At 46.7% G+C, this 24,182-nt stretch overlaps 1 protein-coding gene across 9 annotated transcripts in view; it reads left to right on the top strand.

Annotated features, from left to right (window-relative positions):
* Nucleotides 1-24,182, top strand: part of TANC2 (tetratricopeptide repeat, ankyrin repeat and coiled-coil containing 2) — a 237,981-nt gene that overhangs the window by 112,900 nt on the left and 100,899 nt on the right. For all 9 annotated transcript variants that reach the window (XR_004360907.1, XM_032711002.1, XM_032710999.1 and 6 more), the window contains 2 exons: nt 3,177-3,287; nt 20,795-20,943. Coding sequence is in view for 8 of the 9 variants with exons in the window: in XM_032711002.1 (XP_032566893.1) it covers nt 3,177-3,287; nt 20,795-20,943 (260 nt within the window). In the remaining variant the exon portion in view is untranslated. The remainder of the gene's footprint in view (nt 1-3,176; nt 3,288-20,794; nt 20,944-24,182) is intronic.

Raw genomic sequence — 24,182 nt, 5'->3', positions numbered from 1 at the left:
TTTAAGGCCTGGAGTTGGTTTGTTCCATACAGGAAAATCCTGCAGGAATAAGAGGCCGAAGGGACTGAGCAGGTACAGAGCACTTCAAATGCTTGTTTCATGCTTTTGTTGGTTTTTATAGTTTGTGCCAAGTGCTTGTCCCATGACTTTGATGGTGAAACTGGCCTGTGCTCACAGGAGGGTGTTCAGGACCAAGGCAAACAGTTGGGCCTGAAAAGTCACTTTTTCATAAAGAGATCAATTAACATTTGGCTGAAGAGTGTCAAAGCAGATTTCTGAGTTCATGGCGTTTCCATTTGTTGTTTATTCCAGTAGAAGACTAAATTCCCCAAATCTGAATCTGTCAGGATAATCTTCACTTGGACACGAGTCAGGGGGGGCTTAATTCTTGCATGTGAAAATCCTCCTTTCCTGTAATCAGGTTACATGTGACTTAGGAGGAGTTTTTGTCTTTTACAGGTTCAGGATATTTGAAGTAACAGAGACTTTTTGCTCTGTGGCTTTTCCCAACCTGCAGCTGCACAGAGAGGATTGAATTGACTTGAGCCTTTTAAAGCAAACTCTGGTGTGTGAGTCATGTTTACAAGGTGTGTCTTGGCTGGTGGAAACATGTTTTTAGGGCTCAAGTCATGCTTTTTAGGGAATAAAACCATAAAATAGGTGCAAGGCCAGGTTGGACGGGGCTTGGAGCACCCTGGTCTGGTGGAAGGTGTGGGTGGTGGAACTGGGTGGTCTTTAAGGTCCTCCCAACCCAACCCATTCTCTGAAACCCAGTGAAATGATGTGTGTGCCTGAACTTGCAGTGCAGTGAGGATCCACCTCATGGGTGACAGGAAGTTCTTTGTTGCCCTCAAAGCTCCATCAGCTTGTTGAATCCACGGGCTGCTCACTTGTGCTGTCATCAGTCAGTGCTGTGGAGAGGGCAGGAATTGATGGGGTGAGGGGCTCCTCAGGAGATCCAGAGGAGATGCAGAAATAAAACCCACACTGAGATGGGACACTGACTGATCCCTTACAGGGAGGAGCCAACCTGTTCAGTGCTGGATCTGCCAAAAGGTGCAGGTCCTGCACTTTCTGGACTTGTGTGTAGTGGTACCATCCCCCTCTCTTTGTTTATTAAAATTCTTCTTCCTCTGTTTTTGCAATAAACTGTAGTGCAGAGCCTTCTGGTGACAGTCCCATCACAGTCATTGGCATCTGTAGAACTGTGAAAACTCTGTTAGTTCTGTGTTCCAGAGCACAGCCACGTGGGCACGGGATGATCTGTGGTCCTGGGGTCAGCCAGGAATGATAAAGAAAGGAAAGATGGGCTATTTCTAATATATGTTATAAAAATGACTGTTACTGGGGGGCCGTGGTAAAACATTTGAAACAACCATATTTATTAAAATTGCAGTTACCAATGAAATATTACAGGATTGGCCACTGCAGGGTTATTATTCTAAACAATTTTCAGGCTGTGGGAACGATCTTGATATTTAAGTGTTTTCATTGCATCAGGATCTGGCACAAGTCCTTACTGGGAATGATTTTTCACTGGTCCAGGCCGGTTTGCAGCTGCTGGGGTGTTGTGTGTGCACATGAGGGATTTTTTGGGGGGGTTTGCCCAGAAGTTGGCATTGGGTTGTTTGTGTGAAGGGGCTGCACATCCAGTGGGATGGGGGCAGGAGGGGACTCCAGGCTGCCCTTTTCTCCCTGGGTCTCTCCCATTCCTCCTGCCTGGCACAGCTCCTGTTCCAGAGGCCCCCATGGGCTCCCAGGGAATGTGCTGGAAATCCCTCCACCCTCATCCAGGGTTTCCTTCACAGTGGCAGCGTGGCACCTGTTTGCCCTCTCCAGGTCTCCTGGGATGGATCAGGAGGGGGAAGGGAGAGAGTCAGAGGGGTTTTTAGCACCTCTTTCGGTGCAGAGGAGGGGGGTGTTGATTCCTTGCCTTCATTCTGCTCCACAGGGACTTTCTATTGGAAAACCACACCCCAGCCTTTACCTCTGTTTTCCACACCCCTTGTTTAAAGATTCCTGGGATCGTGGATGTACAGCTCAGTTAGAGGCTGGTTGTGTGTTGTCTGTCTGGTTCCCCACCCTGGACCTTCTCAGCCTTTCCCTAAAAAACCCAGATTTATTGCTGCCTCTGAGGTCATTCCCTGCCCTGTTGAGCTTTTATTGCAGGAGATGCACAAGACCAACCCCCCCATCTTTAGTTTCAGAGCCCAAATTTAATTTGTGGGCCAGGGAACTATAAATATAATTTATGTAAATGGAGGGGCAGGAGGTGCTGACCCCCGGAACTGCTGCTGAGTGGTTTTTCAAATCAGCCTTTCACTGTAATGGGCACGAGAGTTTAACTTGGAAATGCAATACAATAATCTCTGCATAGAACTTATTCTCTAGTTCTGTTTCTCTGGTCTGGCAGGATTATGTTTAAAGACTTTTACTAAACCACTTCTGTTTTAGTTAATTTTATTCCAAATAAATGTTGTGCAGAATTTCATGTCTTTAAGAGTTCAGGCTGTTAAAACATGTGGAAAATCCCATTTTTCTAGTACTAGTGGTCAGCACTGCTTTGTGACAGACGCTTTTTACCTTTTCCCTGTTCTTTATTAAGTCTCTTGATCTCCTCTAGATTTGCAAGGATAAAAGTGGAGTGCTTGTTTTTGGCTTGGGCACCATTAGCTTTGCTCTGCTCTTTTGTGTTGAACACCGAACCTGTTTGCTCCAGCACTGAGAATCTTTTGAAATTGAAATTTTACGTCAAAAGAAACAATTACTGAACACAGCATTTGTGTGTCCAGTTCAGATATTTAGAGTTAAGTATCTTAAACCCTGATGGGCTCTGTGTACCTCTCTATTATTTTTGCCTTTCCACAGCTGCTCGTTTGCTTCCTATAAAAAGCAAATTAATAAAGTAGGAGAAAAGGAAGTGTTTTAGAGTATCAGGAATGTGCCTCGGTGCTCACACACTTTCAAGTCAGCCTGTGCAGATTGAAAGTTTAACCAAGAGCCATCTCCTTTGTAAAGAATGCAGATAATTTTTTTTTTTCCTGGCAAAAAAAAAAAAAAAAAAGAGTAACCTGATATGAGTCTGACAGTGTCGTTTAGTTAAGTGCTTCCATCTGTTGCTTGCTATTTCCCTTACTCATGACCTCTCTTTCTCTCTCCCCCTCCTTCTCCTTCAGCCCCTTTGAGGAAAGCAAAGTTTGTGGAGAGCCCTCGAATCCCAGAGTCTGAGCTTGGCTCCCCAACCCTCTCTGCAGCCCAGAAGCTGGACGTTGATGCTTTCTGCCCTGGTAAGCCCCTTGCGAAGGCTCTGCGGGAACAGGGAGAACAGGCAATTCCAGCCACAAGGATTTTTAAAATATCACTTTGCCCAGGTGGTTGATTGGACCTCCCCCAGCCCCAGTTTCACTGGCTTGGAAACTTGACTAAGGAATAATTTGGAATTGTTGCCCATTTTACGTTTGTTTCTCTCAGTCCTGCGTGTGGCTGCTCTCCCCACGGAATAATTTAGAGAGGATAAAAACGAGCCAGTGGATGCACTGCTTTAAATTTAATTTTTAATGCTGCTCTGCAGAGAGGCTGCAATAAAACCACATTTCAAAAATGTCATTAAATCAGCTAAAAAGCCAAAACTGTGGGACCTTGTAACCTGCAGCCAGGAATATCAGGGGAGGGAGGGGGGTGGATTTTTTTTTTTTTACTAATATTTTATTTTTAAAGAAACACTGTTTGATTTATGCATCCTGTAGTGGTTGCTCTGAAAAGTGTTCATCTTGCTCGAGGCCTCTGGTTGAAACATAAATAGAAGTGGGTCATGTCCCTTCCTGGCTTGACCCCGTTCTCATCCGTGGGCTCCGAAATCCCCCCCGAGCCCAGGCAGAGCCAGCAGATGTGTGAGTGAGTGCCTGGAATCCCGGCCTCATTTCCCAGATTTCTTCCTAACTTGGAAGTTGGGCAACCTGGGGAGGGCTGGAGGCGCTGGGAGGAGGCTGGAAAGCAGCAACAGCAGCAGCAAGTGTTTGGGTGGGTTTTGTGGTGAATCCTGCACTTCCCTGCCCTGGCTTTCCCTCGTTAGGAGCCAGGAGGATCTGTGCTCACTGCAGGCTTTGGATGTGTTGAAATGGTGTGTAAATGTGGGACATGTGCCTCTGAAATCTGCAGCTACAGTAGCCAAGGTCATGCTAATAAATGGCTCTGTGGAATCAGAAGGTTTATTTCCGTGGCTGGTGAACTCGTGGAAGAGCTTCTGGAGCACCCAAAATTGGAGGGATTAATTGAATGGTGTCCAAATTTTGAATGTGGGCTTGCTTTAATGTATTGTGTCTGAAAGAGGAGTTGTCTTAGGAAATAAAAAGACAGTCCCAATGCCTCCTTTGAGGCCACAGTTGCCTTGAAAAGTGCTGCTTCTTTTTCAATCACCGTGAATTACAATTAAAATTGTGCTGTTGCAGCCCTTTTTTTCCTGACTGAATGGCTTCCTCTCTCATGTTTATAATTGTTAATAATTATAAACTTATTATGATTGCATCCACAGAGAATTAGAATGGAATTGTGAGTTTGGCTTGAAAAGCATCAATTCCACATTCCCGTACCTGCACGTGTGTCTCCCTCTGCCCCAGCTTTGAAGGGCAGGACTCCTGCCAAGCCCAGGGCTGGGCTCTGGCAGTGGGATCTGCAATTCCTTTAGTGCCTTTTTTTGCTGTTTGATTTCCTCTTGCTGATAGTGGAGTGATCTGAAAGGAAGAGTGGAGTTTTGTACTGCCTGGAAGTGTCGTTAAAGGAAGGAAGGGGGAAAAGTGACAGCAGGGGGGTTGTCACAGTGGAGTCAAGGAACTATTTGTCTTGGAAAAGACCTTTAAAATCATCAAGTCCAACCATAAACCCAACTGTGCCAAGGGCACCACTAAACCACGTCCCCAAGGGCCTTGTTGGTGTACTTGGAATAGGGAGGAGTCTGTTGGGGTAGTCTGAAGCTGTTCATGGAAGGAAGGTGCCTGGATCTATGGAAGGTGCCTGGATCTATGGAAGGTGCCTGGATCTATGGAAGGTGCCTGGATCTATGGATCCTGCTGGGAAAGTGGCAGTAATGTGAGGGCTGGAGGTTTTGCTGGGTTGGAAGGCTGGATTGAAGGAGCTCAGGAGATGAGCCCTTGGAAGGAAGCAGGTGGCTGGAGGGGGATCCTTGTGGAAAGAAGGAAAGAAAGAACAAAGATGTGGACAACTTGTAGGGACCAAAGGACTTTGAGTCTGGGTGTAGGGCCCAGCTCCTGACGGGAAGGTGGAGGAAGAGGGGCTGAGTCCTACCCTGGACCATGGCAAAGCTTCAGGCACTGCCTGCAGTCAGTTTTCCAAGGAAATACAGCTCCTTTCTTCAGTGTTAGGCTTAGTCTAACCCTCTTCTAAAACACGTGTGTCCTGTGAAGGATTAATTAGCACACAGGGCTAAATCCTGAGCATCTCCAGGAATGATGGTGTGAGCTGAAAGAAGGAAGAAAATCAGGCTGAAGGTCTGCCTGGCAATGGAGTGGAGGTGGAGTGGTTTGTAACGTGATCTCTGACAAGAAATGTAATTAATTATATGCTTAAAGGCAGTTTAAAACCCTAACTAGCAAAGAAAAGAGAACATTATCTGCTCTGCACCCAGGAATGACGGACGGTTTCAATTGGAGATGCCGAGAGGTGAAGTTTTTGCTCGGTCCCAAAATGTTTATTTTAAGGCTTCAGGCAAATTTCAGCACATTCCAGGGAGGTGGTTTCCTGAGCAACCAGGGTGCCACCAGTGGCCTCCCGTGCTCCTGGGGGGAGGATTGGTTGTGACATCTCCAGGGTGAGTCAGTGTGTGGGGGGTGACGCGCTCCCGACGTTCCAACTTCGAGGAAAAAGAAAGAACATCAAGGTGCTGAGTGTCTTTTGAGGGAAGTTTTGGTTTTTTTTTTTTTTTTAAATTACATTCGTTGTTTAGAGGAAGGAGTGTAGGTGGCTAAAAATTAATTAAATCTTTTCAGGTGAAAGCAGAAATTGGCCCACATTTTATAGTTGTTGCATCTCACATGATGACAAAAAAGCTGTTTCACGGCTTTGAGAAACCCATTTGTAGCAGAATTATATTTCTGTAAATGTTCTTGTGATTGCAGTGCTTGTTCAGAGTTCAGTCCAGCACTTTCTGCCTTGGAGTGCCAGCGGAGGAGAAGGAATTGGTTCCTTGTTTCTACCCTGTGAGGGTGGGGAGGCCCTGGCACAGGTTGCCCAGAGCAGCTGTGGCTGCCCCTGGATCCTTGGAAGTGTCCAAGGCCAGGTTGGATGGGGCTTGGAGCAACCTGGGCTGGTGGAAGGTGTCCCTGCCCATGGCAGGGGGTGGCACTGGATGGTCTTTCAGGTCCCTTCCAGCCCAAACCCCTCTGTGACTCAGTGACTTGATGGAGACTTTATTGAGAGGATCTGAAAAGTTTCTGATCCACCCTCCCTCCTTGTCTCTCCTGATCCTGCAGACACTGCTCAGCAGAGGTCTTTGTGTTTTCCTTCTTGTCAGCCTTCCAAAGGCAGTGGGACCCTTGGGATGACACCCCCACAGCCATCACTGCTCTTTGAGGGGGAGAAGGTGGAAGAGTAGCAGTTGTAGACCTTCAACCCTCCATTGTTCAACTTTTAAACCTCCTCTGCAGTGGTTCTGGTGACTCAATGTAGTGTGTAGGTTTTTCCCCCACTTCACCCCCCCCACTCCCTTAGTTGTGGTCACGAGGGCATCTTCCTTTGAGCTGCTTTTTGTTACTCATGGTGGCTAAAACATGTTTTGACTTCTAAGTGCTCAGGAAACCTCTTGGCAATGGTCAGAGATGGATGGTGCTTTCAGGTAACGGCCCTTTGCCTCAGATTAATGTTTGCAGTTGCATTTTGTGTGATTTATTACCTTGGCTCCGTGTTCCAAAGGCTAAGTGTGTTATGACATTATCTTTTAATTTGATTAACTCCTCCTTCAGAAATTTTGGGACACAAATGTTGAGTGTCTGGTCAGGGGCTGTTTGCTTGTTCCACATTAGGCTGGCAGGCATCTGTTTCCAGCCCTGATTGAGTTAGGAACCACAGACAGGGAGGGGTGATTTACCATCTCAGCAGCACTTGTGTTCATCTCATCACTCCTTTTTACTCTTCCTTTGGTTGAAGAGTCGTTGAGGTTGCTCTCTGCTTGCTGCTGCTGCTTTCTAATCACCATGTAAAATGTGTATTTCTCGTTTCACACGATCCACGCGCTCCCCTTGAACGCAACAAAACATCTTTCAGGTGTTGCAAAAAGCTCTTTCAGAGGGAATGCAGGAACCAGCATTGTGCTCTGATGTTTCCTGGTGAAAATACAGGCAGTGAGGCAAAAATACCCACAGAATTTCAGCCAGCAGGATCCTGCTCCAACCTCTGTGCTACTGCACAGCGATGGGCTGGGGGAAGGAGAGGGAACAGTCAAACCAGCCGTGGTCTGACAGAGGGTTTTACTGTTGAATCTTGTGGTTGTCCCAGCATTACCAAGCCCACTGACCTGAAGGGAATGGGAAATCGTTGTGATCAGCCCTCATTGCAGGAGAGCAGTAATTTGGCACATCGGTTGCCATGGCAGCGATTGACTTTTCTCCAGCCGCTCTTGGGATGTTTCTGGTTCCTTCTGCCGTATCAAGGGATGAAAACAGCTTCAGAATGAACTCCTGGATTAACAAAACAAGCCCCACCCTGGTCTGAAATTCCGGTTCTGAGAGAGGAATGCTGAAGGCATTGGTAGAATTCCAGGTGTGAATCCGTTTGGGATTGGCCACAGAGCACTTGCCATTTGGTATCATTGAGTTTGGAGAATAGTGGCTGGGTTCAGAGTTTAGGGTTTATTGAATCTTCTTGTCAAAGGGGAGACGCTCAAGAGAAGAAGTGAAAACAATATGAATCCCACAGATTATTGCCATGTGTTCTAACTGTTAAATATTTGGAGATATCATGGTATTCTTGAAGCTTCCTGATGTGATCTGTGAACGACCAACTTCCCTTACAACCCAGGGTTTGGGTTCATCTCTCTGGGGGAAAAACAAAAAAGGGAAAAAGGAGGGGAAAAGGCTCTTAAATGATCCGAGTTCCATTAATGTGAAGAACTTCAAAGTGTTGTGACTGCTGCCAAAGCTGTCACCTGGATGGTGTGAGGCACATCAGGTACTTCAGCAGCAGCAGTTCCTGCAGCATCCACCTCTGGCTGCCCATCCCGATGGATCCCAGGGAATCTAAGGAGTTGTTTTGCCTTATCAGGCAGGGGTGCTTGCTTTGAGCTGCCTGTTGGGGAACAGTAACTTTTTTGTGCTGATATTTCAGTTTATTGAATGTTTAGAGCTTTCTGTCTTATACCAGCAAAGCAACCCTGTTCACTTTGCAGCTGCCACTGCTGGGCCTGGGAGGATGAGTGTGAAACCTCCTTTCCTTCCAAATCAACAGATTTCCTGTTGATTGAGTGGCTGCTGCCTGAGGAGTTTCCTCTTCCAGTGGATTATTTTTTGAAAACAAGGGCAGCCTGCACTGGTGTTTCCAATCCATAGAATCCCAGACTGGTTTGGGTTGGAAAAGACCTTAAAGCCCATCCAGTGCCACCCCCTGCCATGGGCAGGGACACCTTCCACCAGCCCAGGTTGCTCCAACCCATCCAACCTGGCCTTGGACACTTCCAGGGATCCAGGGGCAGCCACAGCTTCTCTGGGCAACCTGTGCCAGGGCCTCCCCACCCTCACAGGGAAGGATTTTTTCCCAGTATCTCATCTAAACCTGCCCTCTGGCAGTTTGAAGTCATTACTGTTGAAGGTGAGGGCAGGTTTTGCAGGAATGCATATAAATTCTGTCTTTTTGAGAACATCTCCATCCCTGGAGGTGTCCAAGGCTGGGTTGGATGGGGCCTGGAGCGTTTGATTTGCTCCAGGGTTGTGTTCCAGTGCTGACTCTCTGTGCCACTTTGGGTGTAGAACATTGTGCTGCAGGCAAAGGGGAGGATTTAGGTAAGTTCAGGGACTGTTCCAGTGGATGGGGTACATGGGATGATGGCAGGTCCTGGACTCTCAGCCCAGTGCAGATCTCCAGCACTATCCCAGTAGTCTCTGCTTGCTCAAGTGCCTCAAATCACCTCTTCTACAAAAGGCTCCATCTTCAGCTCCTTTGTTGGCCAAATACATCCACCTGTAAAGCAAAGTTATCTATTATGGATGGGACAAAGACATGGCTAATAATGGGACATCACTGTGTCTTCCACTGGAGTCACTGGACCTTGTAATGATGGATAACTTACCTGGAATTTCACTCTGCAGCAGTTTCAGCTCTGGCTTAGGTCACAGGACATGAATTTATCTCAAACCTGACAGATTCTGCACAGGTCAAAGTCTCCTGTCTCAGACCCAGAAATCATATTGAAAAGTTGCAATGGATTTTTTTTTTTCCCCCTGTAGGTCTCAGGTAACAAATCTCTCTCCTGTTTGCCTTCTGCTTAATTTCTTTTGGACAATCTATTACACTTGGTAATCAAAGGCATCTACTGCCAGTGTCATCCAAGTGAAATTTTCAGCTGCTTTTCCACCTTCAGGATCTCAGTTTATTGCTGGCAGAATGGTAAAATGTGCCCTTTGAACTCCCAGCAGTGCTGCCCACTCAGTGCTGAAGGCTCTGGTGTTTCTCAGTGTCTTCCTGAAGTGTCACAGGAGCTCTGGTCTGCACTTGCATTTTATAATTATCAGTTCTGGCCAAAACTAAATCATTGCTTCTGGACTTTCCCTTCTTTTGGAGAGAAGACCCTTCAGTACCTCCAATTTGGGGAGGATACTGCCTGTCAAACTAGATTTGGGGATTCACTTCAGCCTTGTGCATCCTGTGGGGATGCTGTTCCTGCTCAGCCCCTGCCAGGCTGGTGTTGGCACATGTGTTGGCACACGATGGTCCCCAGGCAGTGACAACCTGGCCTGGTGGTGACAGCCCTGTCCCAGTTGCCTTTGGGCTCCTGCTTACAGTGCTCTCAATGTCTTTACAAACCTCATCTTCCTCTTTAGCTCCTGCAGCTGTTGAGGTCTTTAGGAGCTCTCCAGGCAAAGTTTAATCAGAAGTCAGACTTCACCTTGTGTTTATGCCTGTCCTGAGTGGAAATACTGGGGTGCTAAGGGAGGCAGAAAGGAAGGAGATGATGGTTACTGGAGTTCTTGGTCATGGTTGTGCTGATTAGTGACTAATTAGTGAGCAACCAACCCTCCCTTTCTCCTCCTGGCTCAGATATTTATTCCCAAATACTCCACAGTCCAGAGGAAGCACTCAGTAACTCCACTTCTTCTTTCCCCACTGTGTTTTGGGCTGCTGTCATTTTGTTTCAGCATTTTTTGGAGGCAGACCCTTCCCTGTTGATTTTACCAGCTCTACCAGCAGAAGGAGGGGTGGTTGCATTCGTAGGGAAGTGCTCCATTCTTCCACAGGCCTGGTTCCCATGTCCCAGTGCCGACACGAGCCGAGCCGATCGAAGTCCTTGAGCCTGAGCGACGCTATGGAGAGCTGCTCCTGAGTGAAAATATGCAGCTCTCTGAAAGCCACCCCATGACTGGTGCTCTCCTGCCAGTTGCCTTGACTTCCTCACCCTCCCCAGGCCCGCAGAACAAGAACTTCTTTATCCTTCTCCAGCCTGGCTGTTTGCTGTTGCCCCTGTGAAATCGGGTCTCCCCCATCCCGTCTGCTCCGTTCTCCGGGGCAGCAAAGCTGCACTTGGACCCCTGAAGAGAGGAGATCAATTTGCTCACAACCTCCTGGACCACAGTAGATTTTCTGCTTCATTAAGCAGGATTTTTGATGTTTTATGTTGCTAATTATTTGACTCCAGATCCCTTGGAAACAATTCCTTTGAGTGGGAACACGACCACTTTGGCCGGCTGCCAGTTTGGAAGCACAGCCCTGCTGGGAAGCACTGGTTGTACCAGCCTGGTCCAATTCCTCCAGTGGTCAGGAACTTACTGCAGGCTCCAAAATTGTCTTTGAGCTGAGACTGTAGCAAATGTTATGGGTGAAATGCAGATCCTGAGTAACTCACTGTGCTGTGGGGGGATTTGGTTTGAGTGGGGTAAGATTTTCATTAATGTAGTTTATGCTTCAGAGAAACAGTGAATTTTAAATGGATCTCATCCGTATGGAGAGTAGTCTTCCCTCTCCAGTCATTGAAGGGATGTTAGAACAGCTCTGGACATTGGTTCTGTTTGAAAATAGCACAGAAAAGAATCAGAGAATCATCAATGGTTTGGGTTGGAAGGGACCTTACAGCTCATCCAGTCCCACCCCCTGCCATGGGCAGGGACACTTGGCACTAGCCCAGATTGTTCCAACCTGACTTGGCATTCTAAAAGCTGGTAACAACAGTAATTATTCCATTCTCTGTAGCAGTTTTTATACCCAGAGAGAACTTTGGAAATCTTATTTAGCTATATAATGGTGTAGTGGGTTTTTGAGATTGTTGTCAGTGTTGCAAGTGCAAGGTCACAGTTTAGTCTGATTTGCTTATAATAAATTTGCTCTGGGGATGTGCTGATAGATCAGATCAGGTGGTGACAAGGCCTTTGTACTGTCATTGTCTCTTGCTCAGCTACAACCCCACGACCTCCCAGTTAACAGTGGTCAAAGGGGGACAGGAAAGTCATAACCAATAAAGGTTTGGCTCATGATATGCTTGTTGGGTTTTGACCTGGCAAAACCATCTTGAGAGAAGGAAAGTTGCTTGTCAAAGTGCCCTTCTGCAGATTTTTCTTCCCAAAGTGCTGAAATTGGGGCTGGTTGCTGCCTTGGGGGGGGACAAAAAAAGGGTCTGAGCTGGCTCTGCTCCTCTTGTAGCTGCTGAGGATGGAAAGGAGTGTGTGGGCTTTGCAGATGGAAATCTAAATTGATTTTGCACATTGATGGAAATATCCTGTTTTATACATACATAAATAAATATATGTATTTTTTTTTGCCCCTGTTAGTTGGGCAGGGTTGGCCTGACCGTGAGGGAGCAGGTTCTGCAAAATTCCTGTGAGATTTCTCTCAGTTTTATGGTGTGAGAAATGGGAGGAGGAGGGAATGTGAGAGGTTTTGAAAACCAGTTGATGAAATTAAAGATATTATTCGGGTGTATATGATGCAACATGCCTAATATAGCAAAATAAAAACAGGTTTTATCAAACAAATAGTATTTAAGGGAGTATTTGTTTATTTTTGATATTAAACTCCCTCACCTGCATCACTAAGAGTGTAAGACACCAGCCTCAAACCTGTCTGGAATAAAAGGTCAGTTGAAAAACCTAAAAATAAATACCAAACAACTTTATTTAGGAGCCAAGGCCTTTAATCAATCAGTGGTGAGTGTTCAGAGCTGGGAGCACAGACCTGTGTTTGTGGTCAGGGGATGTTTTAGAGCTAAAATGCCAAAACTGTAAAGGAGGAACTAATTTCATCTGTGCTTTTCATCAGGGGGGGACTTTGTGCCTCCATCCTCATGTCCTTGATTTGTTAAAGAGCTCAGGAACCTTTGCAGGGATCGAAGTGTAATCCTGCTTTCAGGAGATGTTCCACGTGCCCAGGCTCATATTCATGATAGTCATGGACTTTTTTTTCCTCTATATCATATTGTTCTGTGATCAGTGCCCTGAATACCCTCTCATTTCCCCCATTCCCTTTTCTTTGGTCCTGAAATCCAGGAAAACTCGTCCCCATGTACATGCAGAGGTGGTTTTATCTCTAGAACATGAAATGCATGGAATTAGACCCTGTGAGAGCAGTGAAGTTCCACTCACTGCCTGCTCTGGCTCAGAAGGGTTTGGGATTAAAAATAACTGTCTTTCTGACAATCCACTTGAAGGAATTATTAAAGGCTTGAAGGAATATTAAAGGACTGAAGGAATATTAAAGGACATCATCAGGAAAGGTGGTGGAGAGGGAGAAGGATTTACGTGCTGGGCCGAGGAGAATTCCTTTTGTTTGAATTTCTTCTGAGAGGAAATGTCTGTGGAAGTGGTGCAGGAGGCTGATGGAGTGGGATTAACGGTAGGAATTCTGGCAGTTTTCTTATAGAAATTCTTGGATGGAGCAGGAGGCAGAGGGGCAAGGGGAGCTGCACGGGGGACAGGTCGAGTTGGAGCCGCAGTTTTACCCACCCAAAGCTCTGTGGGCATTTTTTGGCAGAGGAGAGGGCTCTGGGCTCAACATCCAGAAGAATAGATTTACTCTGCCACTTGTCAGTGATGGGGTTGAAGTTGGTCAGGCTGTTTTCTATTGCTCTCACAGAACTATTAATATTTGAATCATAGAATTGTTAAGGTTAAAAAGACCTTTAAGATCACCAAGTCCAGCTGTTCCCCCAGCACCACCACGTTCACCATTAACCATGTCCTCAGGTACCACATCAACGTGTTTTTGAGCACTTCCAGGGATGGGGACTCCACCTGTTCCAGGGCTGGACAACCCTTTGGGTGAAGAAATTTTCCTGGTGTCCAACCTGACCCTCCCCTGGCACAACTGGAGGCCGTTCCCTCTCCTCCTGTCCTTTGTTCCCTGGGAGCAGAGCCCGACCCCCTCGGCTCCCCCCTCCTGTCAGGGGGTTGCAGAGCCAGAAGGTCCCCCCTGAGCCTCCTTTTCTCCAGGCTGAGCCCCCCCAGCTCCCTCAGCTGCTCCTGCTGCTCCAGCCCCTTCCCAGCTCCGTTCCCTTCCCTGGACACGCTCCAGCCCCTCCATGTCCTTCTTGTCCTGAGGGGCCCAAACCAACGCCAGGGTTGGAGGTGCAGTGGTACAAAAATAGACATTTACAGTGCTGGGGTTGGGCAGCTTCGTCCCTCAGTGGTTAAATTTTTTAAAAAAGTCTCTTCTCGATGTAAACAAGACTAATAAAAAAATCTTCCATTAATTCTGAGATTAGGGGGATATGCAGGAATGGTCAAGGACGTTTTCCAAATACAGCTCAAGTGTATCCAGAATAATTTAAAGCAGATGTACATAATAACGGGACAGATTCAGGTCACATGGAGAGAGGGAAGTTGTTAGATAAAACTCTGCAGTTATGTAATTGAAGATCAAAATCCAAAATGGTCTCATTTATTTCTCCCCTTCCATAGGTGCCTGCTCTCTGCACAGAACTATTCTATTTTTTTCTTGGCTAATTTAAGAGTTGTTCATTTTTTTAAGATGATTCAGTCTCATATTCAGGCAAATTCAGGGACGGTGCCACTTTAGGGAACTCTTACCTATTTCTTCTTGTTAGCCATTCACTGAAATAGATTTCAGATGTTTTGGAAGTCAAAGTACGACCATTAAACCCAAAATATTCTCTGGAGTACAGACTCATTGTTAGTGTCTCCCAGGGGCACTGTCCTCCATCATTTATCTGGAATTAGATGATGGTGCCTATCAAACCAATCACAGCATTACCAAATAAATCATAAAGGAATTTCATTTGCTTGTAAGCAATTGCAGCTGAAATGTGTGGCAGCTTTCATGCAGGAATTGAAAGGAGGGAAGAGAAACACTGTTTGAAAATTATCACGTACAGAAACATCGTGTGTTTTGAATGGTTTCTTGAAAAGAGCGACCCCAATAACTGCTGTGAAACGTTATATTTGATTTTCAAGGAACGCTCTGAACATTTATGAGCTCTTATGAACCCCATCCTGCTGCCTCTGACGCTGACAGAGGTGTTAAGAGCTGACCCCTTCCAAAATCCGAAGGGTATTTGTAGGTAAGACATGTGCAAGAGCTGCCAGGCTCCGTAAAATTGCTCCTAAACGGCCTAAATCAGGTAAATTCCTGGGTGAATTGCAGAGCTCCGCTGACGGGTTTAATGTGGGTTGAATTTTTTGAAGGGAGGAAGGATCCAGGGGTACAAATTGCTTGACAGGCTCAGGTTGTAATGTTTCTAATTTGCATTTTTTTTTTTTTGCTATTCAGTTTTTAAAAAAAAAAAGGAAAAAGAAAAAGTCATTAACTTAAAAGGATGGCAGAGGTAGCTGGCAGGTGTGGGGGTGTGCACTACTGGGATCTGCTGCAGCTGTTTAAAATAAAGGGGAAAAAAAGGTGGATGTGTGAGCCTTGGGTATCTTCACTCTTTTTGAAGTGTCTAAGTAGTTGAATGTTGGATTTAATTATTAGTAGTAATTAGTTAAGTGTAATATTTGAAAATGAAATATTTGAAATGTTTGTTATCCTGCAGTGTCAGGCAGGTGAGGAGCTCTCGGGCAGGTTGGTGGTGGAGATGCTCTGTCTCCTCCCTCATCCCACGCTCTCCTTCACCCCATGGAGCTCCAGTGACCTCATTGCTGATCCAGCCCCGCTCCCACTCCTCTCCCAACTAATCCATGGATCAATCAGTCAATCCCCAGCAGCTTTTCTGTCCCCCAGCCTGCCCTGCCTTTGGCTACACGTGCTCTCCTTGGCAAAACAACCTCCCGGCGTCCCCGACCCCCCATCTAATTAACCTTCTGCTGCTCTCCCTGCCTGTCCCACCTCTTGGGGCATCTGTTCCAGTGTAATTCAATCCAGAAGCAAAATAAACAGTCAGGAAAGAATCATGGTGGAGAGGTGGAGAAATCCCATATTCCTGTTTCTTTTAGTTTTGTACGTCATGGAATGGTTTGGGTTGGAAGGGACCTTAAAGCCCATCCAGTGCCACCCCTGCCATGGGCAGGGACACCTTCCACTAGCCCAGGTTGCTCCAATCCCTGTCCAACCTGGCCTTGGACACTTCCAGGGCTGGGACAACCCCAACAGAACACGAGTCACCTTGTCTATAATCACCTTTAAAACCCACTTCCACTGGTGTCCCCTTTGCACCCCCTGTTACATTTACTGACCCCACACGAAAAACGCCTTTTTTAAACGTTGCTAAAAATGATTCCCCAATCATTTAATAGGGAAACTTTTCCCCACTTGGAATTGGCTGTGTTTAATTGGAAGGCCAAGTGCTCCAAGCCTGGAGTCAGCATTTCAGGTACTGAAGTCAGAGATTTACAAGCTGTTGGCCACTGGTCCAAGGACTTTCATCACAGACCCAGCCTGTGCAGAGCACAAACACATTGCAGGGAATTGCTTATTTCTAATGACATAAATAAAAATCCATGAACAGCTCCAAGACAGATTAGTCTCCAAAGCCTGCAGCCTGCTTAGAAGCAGAGGTAATTTGTCCAGGGAGTACAGGGATTATTTATTATTTTTTGGTAAGAAAAATGTAAGCAACCAGCCCTCCTTTGCACTGCAAAAGTGAAAGAATGCAAAAATAAGATATTCAAAGTCTTTCTCAGTGAGCTGTACAGAAATGAAAGGTATCCTCTAAAGAGTGAAAGATAATAATAAAAGATTGTATGAAATATGCAACTGAATTTTTGGTAGTTGATAGAAATGGTGTTAAAGGATACTTCTCTTAATCCTTAATCTTTGGAAAAAGCAGGTAACTGCAGGATTATATGGCATAAATAAATAAAAGCTCTCAAAGAGACGTGAAGCAGGGTGTCCTTTTAGAATAAAATACTGCCTGTGTTTAAGTTATTTGGCATTTTTATCTCCCAGAGCATTAGAATGCTGGGAACAGGAGCTCAGAGCCTGCAGATATAACACTGCTCCGTGCCTGGAGTGATCCAGAGTGGGACACACAGAAGGGAAAATCAGGAGGGCAGGAGCTTCTTGTTCCCAGCACAGAGCCAGGGAAGGGAGGGAATTCCAAACCAACCCCTCAGGCTCCTGTGCCTGTGCCCAGTGCTCCCTTAGGAGAAGTCTCATCTTCGTGGTGATGGAAAAGCAATGGAAAATCCAACATAAATGTGGCTTCATTGCTCTGATTGAAGGTCCCTTCCAACCCAAAGCGTTCTGTGGTTCCCCTCGGAGCCAGGTTGGTTCCTGGTGGGTGCCAGGCTGGGTCACTGCTGTGCCCATTCCATGGGCATTTCCCTGCAGAGAGTCTTCTCCCTAAATCCTCTCCCTGACAGCCCAGCTGGGCTCCATCAGTCTCTGGTGAGCCCCAGCTCTGCTTTCCTGGGCTACAAACCAGAGCTCCCCAGAACCATTTGGGTTAATCCCAAGTTCCATCGTGGAAACCAAAGAATTGCCTCTTTTTTTTTTTTTTTTTCCCCTCCTATAGAAGAATCATTTCCCTTGTTTTCATTAAGAACTGAACTCAGCCTTCCCTGCCACGGTGAAGTTGCTGAGTAGGAGTTACCACGAGTTAGGGATGTGCTCAAGACTTGTCAGCTCTGAAGCACTTGGGCGACCTGGACAGGCAAATGCAGACTTGGAGATGGGATGTGGCACTTACCTGGCTGTGGAATGTTGGGAGAGAGTCCCTGAGCACAATTCCATGAGGCACAAACGACAGGAACAGCTAAGGAATGCTGTCAGCTGCCGTGAAAGCCCAAGTTCTGTGCTCTGATGGCCACGGGGAGCTGACAGAGACCTGGCTGGCTGGCTGGGTGGGTGGGTTTGAGTCATCTCCCAGCACAGCAGCACATCAGCTCCCAAGAACCCTTTTCCTCCCGTAGTTTTATGTGTGTTTATATAAAATTATAAGCTTTGTGCTGAACATAAAGGGACAGCAAGTTACACAGAACTCTTAAAAACCCTCGTGCACGTGCAATGAGTCAGGGAGGGTTTTTTTATTCTTCTTTAAAATTCCTGGCACTGAGCTTTTAGTGCTTTTAGTGTTACTGACTGTTGATGCAGAGGCACATGAGCTGGTGCAGCAGCTCCAGACCATGGTGAGCGTGTTGGATGCACTGATGGATTTGGGGTTTGCACGTGCCCAGCTGGGCAGGGTGTTACTGGTTATGGATGTACCAGAGGTTGCTTGCTGGAGTTGACTATGGGGTGTGTTTGAGCTGCTGTAGCTGTTACAGCAGTGGTGTCAGAGCAGCTAAAAATACCTCAGGCCAGTTCAGTTATCAGCTCTGTGCTCAGATTTCCCTGGTGAGGCTGCAGGAACCGAGTGTGCTGAGGCGAGTGTAAAATGTGGCTGCAGCACCGACTGGATGGCACACGTGGGAGGGGAGAAAAAACAACTTCTACCCTTTCCTTGAACTTAGGAAGAGAGTATTAGGTCTTACTGTCAGCCCTGAAAGGCAACTTACAGCTTCTTTCCATAATACCCATTCAAGGCACCTCAGAGCTGTGCTGTCTCTTCTTTGACACTCAGTTAAACAACTGCACGTGTTTTTTAAGACCTAAGGAGGGAATAATCCAGTACAGTGGAGCTTTGCTTATGTTCAAAGTGATCTGTACTTTGAAAGCCAGGTTATAATAAAATAATTGATAGTTCTGCATGGAATGTGGAGCTCTCAGAGCTCAAGCTGTTGATACCCTGAGCCATGAGCAGCATCTCACAGGTCGTGAGCGTGGAGTGATGGGACAAGGGGGAATGGCCTTAAGCTGAAGGAGGGCAGGGTTAGATGGGATATTGGGAAGGAATCCATCCCTGGGAGGGTGGGGAGGCCCTGGCACAGGTTGCCCAGAGAAGCTGTGGCTGCCCCTGGATCCCTGGGAGTGTCCAAGGCCAGGTTGGATGGGGCTTGGAGCAACCTGGGCTGGTGGAAGGTGTCCCTGCCATGGCAGGGCTGTGGGAATTGATGGTCTTTCCAACCCAGACATTTCCATGATTCTCTGAATTGCAATCACAGAATGGTTTGGGTTGAGGGGACCTCAGAGATGTTGTGGTTCCACCCCCCTGCCATGAGGGCCCTTATCAAAGCAGACAGTTATTATCCTCCCTATCTTCCATGGTCCAATGCAGTGACCTGGATAAGCTTGAAATTTTCTTTATTTTGCAGGTGAAAGCCAGTTTTGTGCCTGGTGGGGATTTCTTAGGGGTAGTAAAAAAAGAAAAAGAAGGGTTTAAGGACAAGTTTAAACTCAACCTCCAAGGAGTGAGTTTGGTTTGGGAGTAGTTCCCAATGCTGAGCTGAAGGAAACTGGCTGTGCCCAGTGCCCTGCAGCTGCCCCAGCATCACCTGGGCACTCCCAAATCCTCCCAGGTGGGCAGTGCAGAGGTAGATCCAGCTGTTCCTTCCTGCCCAGATGTGTAACCAGCACTGTTTGAGTATTACTAATACCCCGGTTCTGAAGGCAGAACGGGGAATGCACAATAAACTTGTAATGATTCAGAACCTCCATATCCTGGGTACAGCTATTCAGGGTAAAGTCTGAAAGTCTTCCTTTTGCAAGGAAAAAAAAAAATAACCTTGGAAACAAAAGTCTCTCTAATTTTCATTTTACGTAAGTGCCTCTGTTCTGGCTTGGGCTCCCAGAGACAGTAAATGCCCCCAGACTGACTGTGGGTGGTCAGCAGTTCAGCAAATTGGGCCATCCATCTAAATTTGTCTCTCTTAAATCTATGGGATTCACGTCAGCGTCGGTTCCAGCAGTACGGTGGGGATTCAATAACTTAAAGGAAGGCTCCTGTGATCCTCCTGTATCATCCATTTTCATAACAGTGAAGCCACCGTGGAAGGACTGTTCCAGATGCTCGGCTCCCAGAGCTGGTGCTGGAGGAACACAGCCCGTGGTTGCACGGGAGATGCTCTGGGGTTTTTAATTTGCAGCAGTGAGACACCAGAAAATCGCTGTAAACTTGCGTGAGCTGTGCACTGTGGGAGTAAATGGGGATTTCTGGAAGCAACTGGCTTAAATTTCCTGAGGTTTTGTACATATCCCACGTTCTGTGATCTGTGGGTTTCAGTTACAGTTCTCAAAAAGCGATATTTTATGTAAGGTAACATCCTTTTACTGGAGCTGCAGCCCAAACCAGGACAGAGCTGGGAAATGGAGACGGGCTCTTTTCCAGATTGTACATTATCAGATGAATAATTAACTGTAGACTAATTGCAAATCCTAATTAGTCTCCTACAACTGCACTAAGCACAGTATTGCTTCAGTGTAACGTGGCAAGAACTTGACCTTCAGGTTTGACCCTGCTGCTGGTGTGATGTGAACTTGACTTTCAGAACCCAACTTATGTGTGATAATGCAAGTTAAAAACCTCCATGGATTTTTGTTATAAAATGAAATGGATGCAGAAGTGCCAATATCCATGCCTGGCCTTTTCCTGGTGTGCATTGCTGGCTGAGAGCTTTTCTGTGCCACTTTTCCTTCAGGTGGTAGGAAAAAATCAGGAAAAATTATCTAGAACATTGGTTTTGGTCTGTTTTATAGCCTTGATGGGAAATTGGCAGGTGGATTTTGAGTTGTGGCCCACAGGGTGAGTGCAGAAGGTGGGTTGGTGTCTGGAGAGGCTTGATTTCTCTATAACCACGAGCAAGTTTGGGGACAGCAGGTGACAGCAGAAGGTGCACACGGATTTTCTGTCCTGATCTTTCCTCTTGACCACTCAGAAGCACAGGTTGGCTGCTCTGCAGCTCGTGGAATCCTTTCCAAACACCACCTGTAGCCTTGGCTTCTCTGTGAGTAACTTGCAGGCAGTTCCTGTGTGAGGGAAGAGAGCAAATGCTCTCCTTTCTCCAGACATTCCCGTTCTCCAGCGGCTGTGCTGTGGGACAGCAGGATGCCTGGGTTTGCTTCCATGGGAGACAATAACAAGCAGTGAGAGGAGGAACTACAGCTAACCATTGGAAAAAACACATATTGTCAATGCATGATATAAAAGGAATGACCAGCACAGAATGGTAAAACAGGCCTGAACAACGTGAATAACCTGAAAACCCGGATCCCGCGGGCGCAGCGGGAAGAGGTGGCGGCGTCGCGTTGGCAAAACCCCCGAGCGGCAGCCAAGGTAAACAATTCCTGTCTGAACCTGGATTTTCTTCCCGTTTAGGTGACGCTGAGCAGGAGCTGGGACCCCCTCCATCCGTAGATGAGGCAGCAAACACACTCATGACTCGCCTGGGCTTCCTCCTCGGAGAGAAAGTCACGGAGGTTCAGCCAGGGCCCCAGTACAGCATGGAGGTGCAGGACGAGAACCAGGTATGGCCCCCCTGAGCCCTGCTGGCGTGGATTGGGATCTGTCTGGAGCAGGGGAGAGGGTGGGTGTTGTCTGACTCCACGGCAGCCAAGTGTCTCCCAGTGGTGCTGAGGGACAGGCTGTGTGCCCTCGTCCCGCGGTGACTCAGGGATCAGCTGCTGCCCAGTGGAAAAGCTGCTGTTGTTTTTCTGTTGCTGCAAATAGAGGAGTGGGCAGCGTTTCTAATCAGATTACAGTGACCAAAATAAGATGTTCTTGCCTCTGTCTTCGCTGTTTCAGAAGTGCTTTAACATAAAGGCTCCCGAGCCCTGCACGAGGCAGAGGGATGTGGTAATAGCCTGATTTTACAGATAGTCACAGTTCTTGCTCGTGTTTGCCCAACAAGGTGATTTCATGCTTGAAAACAGATAGAGAAGGCAAATCATAAAATCTTTATTGTGATGGAGCTTGTTACATCCCCCCTAGCTGGCTAGAAAGCAAAAATCCTCCAGGCTGTGATATAGATTTTGTGGAAACGGCCTGAGCCTGAATTTCTCCCTCCTTCTCCTCAAGCCTGGGTGATTTACAGTGTTGGTGGGATGAGAATGAAACTAGGAGAGACATTTCCATCCCCATTTTTTTTTAAGTGACAGGTGGATAGTCCAATATTAGCAGAAGAGGATGAAACTCAGCAACCACTTGTAATTCTCTCTCGTTATAAGTCATTGTGTGGCTCTGCACAGGTCACTCAGATATTTAGCACAGGTGTAATTCAGAGGACCTGAATTCCTTAAAAAAAAGAGTTGGTAAAAAGTAGCAGCCAGGAAGAGCCTGTCCTCAGCACAGGAAGGACATGGAGCTGTTGGAGCAAGTGCAGAGGAGGCCACTGAGGTCCTGGAGGGCTGGAGCCCCTCTGGAGAGCTGGGGGGATTCACCTGGAGAAGGGAAAGCTCCAGGAAGTCCTGAGAGCCCCTTCCAGGGTCTAAAGGGGCTCCAGGAGAGCTGGAGAGGGACTTGGGACAAGGGATGGAGGGACAGGACAAGGGGGAATGGCTTCCCACTGCCACAGGGCAGGGTTAGATGGGATATTGGAAGAAACTCTTCCCTGTGAGGGTGGGGAGGCCCTGGCACAGGTTGCCCAGAGAAGCTGTGGCTACCCCTGGATCCCTGGAAGTGTCCAAGGCCAGGCTGGGTTGACTGACACAAAGGTTTTTGATCTCCTGGGCTAAAGTTTGCTTGAGAGCCAAGAAATGTAGTTTTGTCAAGTTTTTGTCTTTAACACACACATTTTAACACTTTCATTCAATTTTTTAATGCAAGTTGTGATGGATTTGAAATGGACTTTACTATACATTGGGCCAGAAAATGTCCTTTTAACAGGCACCTATTTGAACTGAATACTTCAAAGCCAAGCAGAGCTTTCTACTATAGATGGTTCCTTTTGTTGTTGCCTTTTGACAAAAATTAAATTCCCATCTTTTCTCTGAAGCCAAAGATGTCTTTGGAGAATAAATAAAAGAAAAAATCTAAAGAGAAACAGCAGAGAGTTGTCCTCTAAAATAGATTGGTATCTTGGGCTGTGTGCTAATTTTTGCATGAAAAAGTTTTCCAGGGCCTTTGAATGCTATTCATGTGCTGGAGAAGATAAAGAGAGGCTGGTTCCTCAATTACCAAGTTAATTTTTCCCTTTCTTTGTGAACATCTCCTGCTGTCAGCACTTGCCCAGAATCGTGGAATGCTCAAGGTTGGAAGTGACCTCAGGAGTCATCCCATCCCATGGGCAGGCAGGGCTGGGTGCAGGGAGGGACCCTGGTGCTCAGGGCGTGTCCAGGCAGGGGTTGAAGATCTCCAGGGGTGGAGAATACGTGGGCTCTTGGGGCAGCCTGTCCCAGGGTCAGCCACTTCAACTGGGAAGAACTTTTCTAACAGAAAATATCCTCAGTCGAACCCGTGACTGTCGCTCCTTGTCCTTTCCCTTTTCCCTTCTGAGAGGAGTGTGGTTGTGTGTTCTCTCCAAACCCCTGCAGGCAGTGGAAGGCTGCAGCTATCCCTAAATCCAGTGGAGTTGTCCCTTCTCCAGGCTGAATGAACCTTCTCCATCAGCCTCTCCTCCTACTCCTCCCCCTGTTCTTCCTCCTCCTCCTCTCCATCAATCTTGCCTCTTCCTCCTCTCCATCATCTTCTCCTGTACCTCAGCCCTACCCATCCCACATTTTTGGGGCCCTCCTCTGACTCTGCCGTCTCCCACTGGCTGTCCCAGGACACAAATCCTGCCCAAGCTGAAGTTGCTTCTGAATTGCTGCAAATCTTGGGAAAACCTCTCCCAACTCTCCTTCCCAGATTCAATTTCTTCCGCTACCCTACGTCAAGTCGTGTTGAAAATCACACAGTGAGACATTCGTGGGATTTGCAAAGATTAATTCTCCCATTACTCACTGATTAATTAAAATCTGATTGAGACTTTGACCGGTAGTTTGCACTTGAATTTAAAACCGAGAACAATTGGGTGGGTTTTAATGTGTTAATTTGCATGGGCTGGGCAAAGAAAACGATTTTGGAGCAAAAACTGCTGCTTGTTATTCCAGCCATGCTTTGCCTTCTCAGGCAATAATTGTTTGCCATCTCACCAGTCCTTGAGCTGAAGGGAAGGGAAGGGATGGAGATGTTTGCACTGAAACAGCCCCAATCTGTTCATCTCTTGTGTTGCTTTTCCTCCAGTTGCCTTATTTTGAATATGTCCAAGGATATATTCTCTAATCCAGATTGCAATTATGTGGTATGTTTTCTGTGCTGTCTCTTAATGGTGATTTCGTTATTGAGAGATCCCAAATGCTGAAGATTAAATTCTTTCTCTCCTACTTTTTGGGAAACTCTTTCTAACTGCACTGGCTGCCAGAGCAGCACAGAGGACACCAAAAAGCTCTGGCAGAACAGGGTAATTTTTCAAAGCTTAGTGAAAATGTGACAGATGAAACAGCAGCAATAATAATACAGAATGTTCTGTCAATGGAAATTTATATTTAAAACTCACACGGAGGAACATTTTTCTATATCAATACAAAAATAAAACATGTCAATCAATGCCAAGTGATATACCATGTTATTTTATTATTTCCAGTTGCAAGGAGCTTGTTCTTCAGGAGCTGCATTGATAACACTGCAAATAAAGGAACTTATATCACTTCTGGCATTTCATGAAACAATAGTGTTATCAGCTGGAGGGAAGATGAGTGTACCATACTTGCACTGAATTTTAATTTGC

The sequence above is a fragment of the Chiroxiphia lanceolata genome, chromosome 26 (assembly GCF_009829145.1).
Source record: "Chiroxiphia lanceolata isolate bChiLan1 chromosome 26, bChiLan1.pri, whole genome shotgun sequence".
Taxonomy (NCBI): Eukaryota; Metazoa; Chordata; class Aves; order Passeriformes; family Pipridae; genus Chiroxiphia; species Chiroxiphia lanceolata.
The sequence above is the reverse complement of the archived record's forward strand: the minus strand, read 5'-3'. Positions and strand labels throughout refer to the sequence as shown.